The sequence below is a fragment of the Lithobates pipiens genome, unplaced genomic scaffold (assembly GCF_037356315.1).
Source record: "Lithobates pipiens isolate NorthernLeopardFrog02 unplaced genomic scaffold, aLitPip1_a1.2 Scaffold_8, whole genome shotgun sequence".
NCBI lineage: Eukaryota > Metazoa > Chordata > Amphibia > Anura > Ranidae > Lithobates > Lithobates pipiens.
This window is the reverse complement of record NW_027507903.1, coordinates 136515112-136528385: the sequence shown is the minus strand read 5'-3', so window position 1 is coordinate 136528385 and position 13274 is coordinate 136515112. Positions and strand designations below refer to the sequence as shown.

Below are 13274 nucleotides of genomic sequence, written 5' to 3'. Positions count from 1 at the left end.
TTTTAAAAGCAGCAGCAAACCTGCAAACCGGTCAGCAGGTTTGCTGCTGCTTTTCAAATGTAACATCTAAACAGTCCGTTGGCATTTACAAATACTGTATTTAAGTATATAAGCTCCGTTTTGTGTTGAAAATAACAGTGAAATCTAAAACTCTGGTGGGTGTAACAAGATGTCCGCTTGGCCCCTTCTCACTCTATCATTACTGTGCAGGAGTGTGGGGTGTAGCAAGATGGTGGCGACAAAACGTCACTTCCTGACGAGACAGCGGCCGCCAGGTGTACCAAGATGGCTGCCGCTCTGGAGCTAGGCCGAAGCCTAAGCCACGCGATCAGCCCTCTGTTTAGAAACCCCTTTTCTAAATCAATGCAAGCTCAACACAAAGGCACATAGAAAACAATTGTGCCCTGTTCACACCATAATGCTGCATCGCAAACAATTGGCTGCAGTGCGTAGACTTGAATGAAGTGTCATTTAGTGACACTTGAATGTTAGAAAATATGTACAAGGCATTCTCTGATTGAATAAGATGGAAAGGAAGGACGGATGACATCACAATCACCAACTCATTCAATCAGCGAATGCCTTGTATTCACAAAACTACAAGATGTTCTCTGAATGGAGAAGGTAAGGGAGCTTGAGCAGCACCAGTAAGAGACTCTTGCCGACTGCATAGAGCACAGCCTACTACAGTGACTTAAAACAAAAAGATTCTGACCTAGACGTTCAATCCCGATCCAAACAAAGCAGCTAGCTCACAGCTGAAGTCACAGGGGAGCTGGTTAAAAAGTTAAATTCTGATCAGGTCCAAAGGCAAGCGAAATAAAATGCAATATTGCTACTGAGTAGACAATTGTAACAAATGTTACAAAAAACATTTGAATGAAAAAGTAATATTGGAGATAAAACAAAAACACTCAAAACAAGATTGACCTGATAAATAACTAAAATTAAAGCCCCAGAGTTCAGTCTCTTAAACCACACTTGATACTATATGGGTTCAGGCTGCACACTCGATTCTGGCTTGGGGGGGCCAGTGTCTGCAAAATGGTTTATTAAGCGGAAATATAATAAAAACACTTGAGGTTGTACAGGCAATTGCACAGGCATGTCAAGGTGGTATGCAGTCCTTCGCCCCAGGCAGATGCATGGCTTGAGTCGCTGATAGGTGAAATTGACAAGCAGCTGGAGAGGCGAAGCCGGGGCTCTTGTGTGAGTACAGGGAGCGATGCCGGGAGTGGAGCTGTGAAGGCAGAAGTAGCAGCCTGTCCGCTGTGTGATCCCGGTGAACTGGAATTGTACTGGAAAAAATGACCATGTGGGCAGGACATGACTGTCCAGACCATAAGAGCCCTCTGCACCAGATTTGGTGAACATAGGAGGAATTTAGAGGATGAAACTCCATAATCCAGTATATCCAGACACTTCCCACAGTATCAGAACAGTGACTCTTCAAAGCTTAGAGTCACAGCAATTCAATCTATACCCATGACCCTAGATGAAGGCGAGAAGTTTAAGAAATTATGTGCCCAAGAGAAATATTGAAACTTCAAACTGGGCAGCCTCACACCTAATGGTCTCAATGAAGAATTTTAGAGTAAAACCATAATAGTGGCTCTTTGTGCTTTTTTCCCCTTCTACCCTTTCTGCATCCCTAATGGCCCTCCGGATGTAAGACATAGATAATTAGGCCTCATGCACACTGGGCGTCAAAAACACAGCTTTTCACATAGGCACTTACTGGAGTTTGGAACCAAGGTTCCAAAGGTGGACCAAAACTAGTTTAACCACTTGCCGACCAGCCGCCGTCATTATACTGCAGCAGGTTGGCACGGCTGCGTGAATCGACATAGGTCTACTTCGGCCGTCGTAAGAGCCCTAGGGGGTGCGCACACCCACGGCGCCTCGCCGGAGCCGATGCGCGTGGCCGGCGACCCCTGCATCAATATAAACAGACAGATCCCAATTCTGTCAGGGAAGTAGAGATAGATCTGCTGTTCCTAGTGATCAGGAACAGCGATTTCTCTCTACTCCTTGTCAGTACACTGCCCCCATAGTAAGAAACACTTCCCTAGGGAACACTTAACCCCTTGATCACCCCTAGTGTTAACCCTTCCCTGCCAGTGACATTTATACAGTAATCAGTGGCTATTTTTAGCTCTGATCGCTGTATTAATGTCAATGGTCCCAAAAAAGCATCAAAAGTGTCAAAGTCGTAGTCCCGATAAAAATCGCAGATCGCTGCCATTACTAGTAAAAAATAAATAATAATAAAAATGCCATAAATCTATCCCCTATTTTGTAGACACTATATCTTTTTCACAAACCATTCAATATACTTATTGCGATTTTTACCAAAAATATGTAGAAGAATACATATTGGTCTAAACTGATGAAGAAATTTTATTTATTTTGTTTGGATATTTATTATAGCAAAAAGTTAAAAATATTGTTATTTTTTTGGAAATTTTTCGTTTTTTTTTTTGGTTATTACGCAAAAAATAAAAACCGCAGAGGTGATCAAGTACCACCAAAAGAAAGCTCTATTTATGGCAAAAGAAGGACATACATTTTGTTTGGGTACAGCGTCGGAAGACCATGCAACTGCCAGTTAAAGCAAGGCAGTGCCATATCGCAAAAAATGGCCTGGTCATTAAGGGGGCAAATCCTTCTGGGCCTTAAATATATCAAATCCCCACCTTTCTAAATTGCTTACCCACTGTCCTCTTTATCCGAATAATTCATTGCCAAGTAAGCAACTTTCACCACCTGCCCTCACTACCATTTACTGCTACAGGATGGCTGTTCTGAATAGAATCACATATATAAGCGTGATTCTGTCCTTCCGGGTAGGGGGCATTCATGCGCCGCTTCTGCTGTGATTTGCCACTGCAGAAGCAGATCAGCGCGCGCTGCCCAAAGGATGACCGCTGGCACCCACTGGTCGGGTAGGAGACAACCTGCCTATGTAAACAAGGCGGAGCTCTGCCCTGTTAGTAGGGATGTGCTGAAATGTGTTTCCCTGCACAGCACACCCCTTAGTGAAAGCAGCACATAGTACATACATAAACACTGGTTAGGCATACATTTAACCCTTTAACCACTTGACCACTGGGCACTTAAACACCCTTAATAACCAGACCAATTTTCAGCTTTCGGTGCTCTCGCATTTTGAATGACAATTACTCAGTCATGCAACACTGGACCTATATGAAATTTTTGTCCTTTTTTTCACACAAATAGAGCTTTCTTTTGGTGGTATTTAATCACCGCTGGGTTTTTTTTTTTTTGTGCTATAAAAGAAAAAATACCGAAAATTCTGTAAAAAAACGAATTTTTCTTTGTTTCTGTTAGAAAATTTAGCAGATTAGAAATTTTTTCTTCATAAATTTTGGCCAAAATTTATACCACTACATATCTTTGGTAAAAATAAGTACAAATTGGTGGATATTATTTGGTCTTTGTGAAAGTTATAGAGTCCACAAGCTATGGTGCCAATATCTGAAAATTGATCACACCTGAAGTACTGACGGCCTATTTCAATTCTTGAGACCCTAACATGCCAGAAAAGTACAAATACCCCCCAAATGACCCCTTTTTGGAAAGAAGACATTCCAAGGTATTTAGTAAGAGGCATGATGAGTTTTTTGAAGTTGTCATTTTTTCCCACAATTCTTTGCAAAATCAAGATTCTTTTTACTTTTTTTTTTTTTTCACAAAATTGTCATATTATCAGGTTATTTCTCACACACAGCATATGCATACCACAAATTACACCCCAAAACACATTCTGCTATTACTCCCGAGTATGGTGATACCACATGTGTGAGACTTTTACACAGCGTGGCCACATACAGAGGCCCAACATGCAGGGAGCGCCATCAGGCGTTCTGGAGCACCCAGGACAATTCTGACATTTCTCTCCTACATGTAAAAATCATCATTTATTTGCTAGAAAATTACATAGAACTCCAAAACATTATATATGTTTTTTTAGCAAACACCCTGGAGAATACAATGGTGGTCTTTGCAACTTTTTATCTCGCACGGTATTTGCGCAGTAATTTTTCGAATGCTTTTTTTTGGAAAAAAAACTGTTTTGTGCTTAAAAAAAAAAAAAACACAGTAAAGTTAGCCCAATTTTTGCATAATGTGAAAGATGAAGTTACGCTGAGTAAATAGATACCTAATATGTCACTCTTCAAAATTGCACACGCTCGTGGAATGGCGGCAAACGTCGCTACTTAAAAATCCCCATAGGCGACGATTTACATTTTTTTTACTGGTTATATGTTTTGAGTTACAGAGGAGGTCTAGGGCTAGAATTATTTCTCTCGCTCTAACGTTCGCAGCGATACCTCACATGTGTGGTTTGAACACCGTTTTCATATGTGGGCGGGACTTACGCATGCGTTCGCTTCTGCATGCGAGCACATGGGGACAGGGGCACTTTAAAAAAAACATTTTTTTTTTATTGTTCATTTTACTTTATTTATTTTAGTTTGACATTTTTTTCCCCAAAAATAATTTTTTTGATCACTTTTATTCCTATTACAAGGAATGTAAACATCCCTTGTAATAGGAATATGGCATGACAGGTCCTCTTTACAGTGAGATGTGGGGTCAATAAGACCCACATCTCACCTCTAAGCTGGGAAGCCTGAAAAAAAAAAAAAGATTCTGGCTTTGATCGTATTAGCGATTCGGTAGAAGCACCGGAGGGCGGAGGGCGGCGGGAGATGTCTATGGCTGGGTATTGCAGGGTATCACCGACTATGGCTGGGTATCTCAGAGCATGGTGTTGCAGAGTACTGCGTTGCAGAGCATTGCAGGGTATTGGCGGGTGTTGCAGAGCATTGCAGAGTGTTGCAGGGTATTGGCGGGTGTTGCAGAGCATTGCAGAGTGTTGCAGGGTATCGGCGGGGGTTGCAGAGCATTGCAGAGTGTTGCAGGGTATCGGCGGGGGTTGCAGAGCATTGCAGAGTGTTGCAGGGTATCGGCGGGGGTTGCAGAGCATTGCAGAGTGTTGCAGGGTATTGGCGGGTGTTGCAGAGTGTTGCAGGGTATTGCAGAGCGTTGCGGAGTGTTGCAGGGCATTGCGGAGTGTTGCAGAGTGTTGCAGGGCATTGCGGAGTGTTGCAGGGCATTGCGGAGTGTTGCAGGGCATTGCGGAGTGTTGCAGGGCATTGCGGAGTGTTGCAGGGCATTGCAGAGTGTTGCAGGGCAATGCAGAGTGTTGCAGGGCATTGCAGAGTATTTGCAGGGAATTGCAGAGTATTTGCAGGGAATTGCAGAGTAATGCAGAGTATTTGCAGGGAATTGCAGAGTAATGCAGAGTATTTGCAGGGAATTGCAGAGTAATGCAGAGTATTTGCAGGGAATTGCAGAGTAATGCAGAGTATTTGCAGGGAATTGCAGAGTAATGCAGAGTATTTGCAGGGATTTGAGGGGTTAATTTTCGGTGAGCAGCGATGTGGGCACTGCAGATGCAGCCCACATCGCTGCTGACACCGATCTCTTCCCCCTCCGCTGTACCGATCGGTACAGAGAGGGGGAGGGAGGAACCGGCGTCATAACATGACGCCGGCTTGTTTACAAGTGATCACTCCGTCATTTGACGGAGCGATCACGTGGTAAACGGCCGCGATGAGCGGCCGTTTACCGTGATTCGTGATGCGCCGGGTCCACTGGACCCAGCGGTCACGGATGCTCTCGTGTGCGCGCCCCAGGGGGCGCGCGAGAGCAGAATTCTAGGAGGCCGTTAATTAACGGCCTCTTAGAGTTAAACAACCGCCCTGATGCCGTTAATCGGCAATGGGCGGTTGTTAAGTGGTTAATCGCCCTAGCTGTTAACCCTTCCCAACAGGGAAGGGGTCCTGCAGCCTCATAGGACAATCAGGGGAGAATGAAAACTCCTCTTACAAGCAACTAGACACAGATAGAAGTCACACGGCTGCTCTAACTGCTGATGAGAAAAGGTATTTAGCAGTTTATATTTACTAAAATAATTACATTTCTATGTTCTGTGTACTGTGGGAGACCAGATATAGTGAATACAGGGTCCTGGGTTTAGTAATACAGGGGCTGATTTACTAAAGGCAAATCCACTTTGCACTACAAGTGCACTTGGAAGTGCAGTACTTTAGATCTAAGGGGAAGATCTGAAAAGAGGGGAAGCTCTGCTGATTTTATCATCCAATCATGTACAAGTAAAAATGCTTTTTTTTTTTTTTTCCTTGCATGTCCCCCTCAGATCTACAGCGAATGCACTTCCAACTGCACTTGTAGTGCAAATTGGATTTGTCTTTAGTAAATAAACCCCTTTAACTCATAAAATGACATCTCGAAGTGCCGATAAAATTGCTTGTCATCCTCTAGTTCTGTATTCTCCGAGTGTTCACTAGCAACAGCAATGCCTTCAGCTCTGTACACTGTTCTTGAGCAACTGCGTGTTTACAAAAGTACAGTGAAAAACCTAACAAGGAAACTTCACAAATACTGAGAGCTCTGACATAGTTAGTTGTTCGTTTAGTTTGACAACTGTTAGTTACAATTGTCAAACTGCTATTTAGTAATATACGTGGTCACTTCAGTATTTAAAAGTCACCATGGAAATGTAATAACACACAACATTTAGTGCATGTAAGAGCTTGCTACATATAGTATTAATACATCCCGTTACAGCCTATTACAAAGCAACGTTTGATCGCTGCAGAGGACAGGGGGTTACTTACTGAAGGAAAATCCCCTTTGCACTGCAAGTGCACTTGGAAGTAAAGTCACTGTAGATCCGAGGGGGACATGCAACGAAAATAAAAATAAAACGCATTTTAGCTTCCACATGATTGGATGATAAAATCAGCAGAGCTTCCCCTTATTTCAGATCTACCCCTTATGCCGCATACACACGATTGGAATTCTCGTCGGAAAAAGCAGTTAAAGTGGTACTACACTGCATTTGAGCACCACAAACCAAAAATAAAAGAATACACCGGACACCAGGCTTAGATAAATAATTAGCCACGGCCGTTTATTACTGGTTTAACGCCTTCACACTGACCGTACGCAAATATGCGGTCTCGGCTTGAATGGGTTGTACTGGGGTGATAAATGCAGCTGCACGCATCACCCTGGTACTGTTTTTTAGCGCAAGTGGTCGACTTTCTTGGGATAACAACTAATGCGGCTAAAAGCCGCTTGGCTGTTATCCCAAAGAGCCGGAGGGGACATCCCCCCCCTCCTACCTCCGTCCTCGTCCCACCAGAAGGCCCGAGCGACCAGCCGGCACGTCCACCGGCTGGCCGCAGACTTGATCAAAGTACCTACCACTGACCATTACTGTCACAAGGGAGGTTTAGATTCCTTGTGACAGCAATAAAAATGATCAGATTTTTTTAACTGACTTTTAATAAACAGACACTTACCCATTCCACGGTCCAGCAATGCGGCCGAACGGGGTGTCGCTCCCCTCCGCCGACACCTCCATTGCCACTCTGGGCACCCGGCCGTGACAGCTTTCGGCGTCACGGCCGGGCATGCACGGCGAATGCGAGAGTCGCGCTGCGCTCCCAGAGTGGACAGGCAATCTCCTGGGACCTGTCCAAGGAGATCACCTACAGGGCGGGGCCACCTAAGGCGAAAGGAGGAGTCGCCTAGGCAGTCCCTGGGCGGAAGGAGGAAGTGGGACAGGATGTCCCCCTCCTAATGAAGCCCCCACTCCCCCCCCCCAAAAAAAAATGACATGCCAAATTTGGCATGTAAGGGGGCAAGGAGTGCTTACAGTTCCATTTTTGGGTGGAACTCCGCTTTAACTAAGCAACAAATGTCAGAAAAAGGCTTAGGCATGAAAGAGTTTGCAGCCAGACCCCTTTGCTTCACTGTCGGAGGTGTGGCGGAGAGCAGCGAGATGACATCACCGCTCTCTTGCCTTCACTAAATGGACCAATGCTGCCAGCCTGCCACCAATGCAGCATCAGTGCACATTTGGTGGCACTGGATGGCATGACAAGTGACAGTTAGCAAGTGACAACCCACATCTGGTGGCAGGAGACGTGGCAATCTGCAAATGGTGACAGGTAACGTGGCAAGTGACAGTTTGCAAATGGTGGCAGGTGACTTGGCTAGTGGCAATCCACATCTGCTGCCAAGTGAACGTGGCAAATGACAATCCACATCGGGTGACAGGAGACATGCAAGTGACAATCCACATATAGTGGCAGATGACAGTGGCAAGTGACACGCCCAGGCTCCCACTGATTCTGCATTATGGTCAGTTGAACCACTTCATTATATATTAGAATGTAACAATAGAAATAATGTGCTTCAATCACCCTGATACCATATCAACCATGGTACCAGGATGACTGAAGTGCCAACAACAGCCATCGCCCGCAAAAAATTGCTTATCCCCCCCACGGGCATGCAAAAAGGTTGGTGATCGCTGCTATGGGCTCTAGCCCCAGATCTTTTGGAGACCTAGCAATGACCTAGCAATGTCCCTGTGTAATATACTTTGTTGTGACCTTGGGGCGGGGAAGTCTGACCTGGAGTGAGATTAATCACAACACTGTCTGGGTGGCTAGTTGTTTAATTAACCTAAAGGAGTTGTAAACCCTCCAGGTTTTTCACCTGAAAGCATACTATGCATTAGAATGGAGTGCCGACATTGCGGGAAATGCTGGACAGGTAAGTGTCCTGATATTAAAAGTCAGCAGTTACAGTAATTTTCCGGGGGGGCATCTTTAAAGTCTATTCGTGTGAAAATCCCAGCACCATAGTGTGTTATAAAAGTATACAATTCATCACTATGAGCAGACTTTTCGATGGAAAATGCTCAATCGGATCGTGTTGCCGGAAAATCCGGTCGTGTGTGGGCTCCATCTGACTTTTTCTGTCGGAATTTCCAACACACAAAGTTTGAGAGCTGGATCTAAAATTTTCCGACAACAAATTCCGATCGTGTGTAGACAATTCCGATGGACAAAGTGCCACGCATGCCCAGAATAAATTACGAGACGAAAGCGATTGGCTACTGGCCAATTTATAGTCCCGTCGTATGTGGCTTACGTCACCGCGTTCTGAACTTTGTGCGACCATGTGTATGCAAGACAAGTTTGGGCCAAAATCCGTCGGAAAAAATCAGATGGATTTTGTTGTCGGAAGGTCCGGCATTATATCCTAAAAATGGGCTTGTACTCATATAGTGAAAAATACCAAATGGAATTCTCATGGTGTAATATTTATTATAAGACGGTAGAAAATAAGAAGGAAAAGAATAAAACTCACATGGTACAGTGCCTAGATACCGCCACCAATGTATACAGCTTGTGATAAATCAACCCACCTGCCACATCTCTCTCACAGATCCGCATGCGCTCCAAGCCTTGATTTCGATCGGATGTGACGTCAGACCGCCGCTTCTGGGTCTTACATTGACTCCAAAAGCATTTTCTACTCCCAATGACCACATTCCCCCCCCCCCCAGAGCGACTGAAGGACAGTAAACTGGCTCCCGCTGATTCACAGCCAGGACCTGCTGATCGGCTGTGTACAATCACAGCCCAGAGCTCTGTGTTGGTAAACAACACAGAGCTCTGTACAAAGGGAGCGATCTGTCAGTCCTATCCCCCTGCTTTGCAAAACCGAGAGGTCTTTAGTAAAAAGAAGCACACTGTACACACATTACACATAGTTAGGCACACCTTTAACCCCTTGGTGGCCCCTAGATGTTAACCTCTACCCAGCCAGTGTCATTAGTACAGTGACAGTGTATAGTATTGTAGCGGCCATAACCCGTTGACTGAATGGGCTTACCGATTACCTTCTACTAGCCTGCTCCTCCACGTCTAGTGGTTCCCAGGGTTGATACCCAATGACTTGTACACTGACACAGATAAAGTCCTTTTTAAAAGGTTTATTTTGCAATAGAACTTTCACAAAACACAGTCTCTTAGGGAACAGAGGGCACAGGTGAAGAACTCAGTTACCTTCAACTGCAGGTTTAACACGGCCTCTATTTCCACCCAGAGAGTAGCCACTCGCAGCTGGGCACTTCAAGGCTGAACAGATCTCTAGTCAGAGATCATGGCAGTCAGCACGTTGACTCAAAACTTGAACAATCAACTGAGACTATACAGAAACCTTTTTCCAACCGTACCTGGAACGTTTTCCGCTTCCTTTGTGGTACTGGAAAAGTGTGAGTTCGTCAATGTACTTCCCAACTCAGTAACCAGGCACTTCTCAGGATGCCGGCCCTCCTTTGAAGAGTCCTCCCCTGGTCACTTCCATGGGCTGTGGTGTCCCTCCAAGCCGAGAGCACACCTGGACACTTTGGATCCTCCCTCAGTTACTGCGCCTCGGACCAGCCGGTTTCCGAAACTCGGGAACAGACGCATCCCTACCCCAGACAAGACGGGTCTACCAGGGGCCACTGACAGGAACATGTTGTGGGATATCGAATGCCCCGTGACCGGGACCCCTCACCTGGAACCAGAACAGACCACATGGGTCTCACGAACAACTCCGGAACCCCGAACACGTGACCCACACCCGCTTAAGTACCCCCTCCCAGACTCCTCGGGGGGCCCCCGGCTCTCCCACTGATTGGCTCCGAGAGGGCCGATACCAAAACATCCAACCAGACTTGGTTCTAGCCTGTCATGTGCACCTCACCGTCCACATGACCAGGCAGAACTTCTAAACACAGCCTGGCCAGACTGTTATTAGGCCTACCTATAATAACTAACCCTCAGAATCTTATTATCCTGAGGCGAAAACTAAATTTACAATGCGTGTGACATTTGATCCCAAATGTCATCCGCTATAGTATTATCTATAGGCAGACAAGAGCATGTTCAAGAAGAAGAGCAGATACTTCACCACCGGGCTGACGAACGAGAAGTCCTCCCCGATGATGTTGGCTGCTGTTGATCTCCTGGCCATGGCCGGTCCCGTCCGATCCGCTCCTATGGAATGTGATCGGTGTGTGTAGTACACAACCCCGGGGACGTGTGCAATTTTAAAGCGTGACATGTTGGGTATCTATTTACTCGGCGTAACATCTTTCACATTATACAGAAAAATAAAAATAAAAAAAAATCGGGCTAACTTTACTGTTTTGTTATTTTTGAATTAATGAAACTCCCCCCCCCCCCCAAAAAAAAAACAGGTTGAAAAATTGTTGCCCAAAAAAAAAAAAAATTGTTGCCCAAATTGCCCAAATACCGTGCAAAATAAAAAGCTGCAACGACTGTCATTTTATACCCTAGGATGTCTGCTAAAAAAAACATAATATTTGGTTCCAAAGACATGCAGGTAGGTTAATTGGCTTCTGTCCAAAATTGGCCCTAGTATATGAATGGGGACCTTGGATTGTGGACTCCTTGAGGGTAGGGACTGATGTGAGTGTGCAACATGTTAAAGGGGCTGTAGTGCGTTTCTGCGAACTGCAAAACGCACTAAAAATAAACGCATAGATGTGAACCTGAGGATAAAGCTTGGAGTGACGCTCAGACTTGAACGGGCACCACCGACTGTAATTGGGTGTTCGGGAATACCGCCCTTTCCGATCGCTCAGGTGTGATCTAGGTCATCATACATTGACTTCTATATGTACCTACCTCTAATATCCATAGATCGCACTTCTATTGAAAGCACCTAAAAAAATGAATGTCTTCATAGGAAGTCCTTGCAATGGTCCCCTCCCTGCAGACAGTGACACAGCAGCTCAGTGGCATGGGACATTGTCAGCATACACGGGGCGATCTCTGCCTGGAATGGGCGGTAGGTGGCCCCGGTATGTACACATCACTCACCCAGAAGAGCATGTTGAAGAAGAAGAGCAGATACTTCACCACCGGGCTGACGAACGAGAAGTCCTCCCCGATGACGTTGGCCGTTGTTGATCTCCTGGCCATGGCCGGTCCCGTCCGATCCGCTCCTATGGAATGTGATCGGCGTGTAGTACACAATCCCCGGGGACGTGTGTGTGCAGATCGGTGCGTGGCCGAGCACAGCGACCGCTAGCATTCCTCTCCGGCCATTGTCCGCCTATAGATGAGCCGTACATAGAGGAGCCCAGATCACCCCGCACAGCCCTCCACACCACGGCTAACGTGCGGGGACCAGCCGACCACCTGTTGCTGATTGGATCCCCGGAATACAGCCTGAAAAGTGATTGGTGGCCGGGCCTGCCGCTCAGGAGGAGAAGCCACGGAAGGAATGAACACCTGTATGGGGCAGCGACTGCACGGCGGGGCGCTGGAGCGTGAAGAGCGCGACGGCCACAGACAGTGACATTCCATAGAGTGACAGCCTGACACCGCACAGAGACCAGAGGGACCGACCATAGAGTGACAGCACAGAGACCATAGGGACCGATCATATGGTGACAGCACAGAGATCAGAGGGACCGATCATAGAGTGACAGCACAGAGATCAGTGGGACCGATCATATGGTGACAGCAGAGATGAGTGACAGTCCATATGGTGACAGCACAGAGATCAGAGTGACAGTCCATATAGTGATAGCACAGAGATCAGAGTGACAGTCCATATGGTGACAGCACAGAGATCAGAGTGACAGTCCATATAGTGATAGCACAGAGATCAGAGTGACAGTCCATATGGTGATGGCAGAGAGTCAAAGTGACAGTCCATATAGTGATAGGAGAGAGTCAGAGTGACAGTCCATATGGTGACAACAGAGAGTCAGAGTGACAGTCCATATGGTGACAACAGAGAGTCAGAGTGACAGTCCATATAGTGATGGGAGAGAGTCATGACAGTCCATATAGTGATGGGAGAGAGATCAGAGTGACAGTCCATATAGCGATGGGAGAGAGATCAGAGTGACAGTCCATATAGCGATGGGAGAGAGATCAGAGTGACAGTCCATATAGTGATGGGAGAGAGATCAGAGTGACAGTCCATATAGCGATGGGAGAGAGATCAGAGTGACAGTCCATATAGCAATGGGAGAGAGATCAGAGTGACAGTCCATATAGCGATGGGAGAGAGATCAGAGTGACAGTCCATATAGCAATGGGAGAGAGATCAGAGTGACAGTCCATATAGTGATGGGAGAGAGATCAGAGTGACAGTCCATATAGTGATGGGAGAGAGATCAGAGTGACAGTCCATATAGTGATGGGAGAGAGTCATGACAGTCCATATAGTGATGGGAGAGAGATCAGAGTGACAGTCCATATAGTGATGGGAGAGAGATCAGAGTGACAGTCCATATAGCGATGGGAGAGAGATCAGAGTGACAGTCCATA

The 13274-nt window shown here is 46.1% G+C and overlaps 1 protein-coding gene across 1 annotated transcript in view; it reads right to left on the bottom strand.

Moving 5' to 3' along the window:
- The window catches only part of TSPAN33 (tetraspanin 33), a 61708-nt gene extending 49323 nt beyond the window's left edge, over positions 1-12385 (bottom strand). The window contains exon 1 of the mRNA XM_077470075.1: positions 11811-12385. Within this exon, the coding sequence (XP_077326201.1) occupies positions 11811-11912 (102 nt within the window). The 5' untranslated portion in view covers positions 11913-12385. The remainder of the gene's footprint in view (positions 1-11810) is intronic.
- Between the last annotated feature and the right edge of the window lie 889 nt (positions 12386-13274).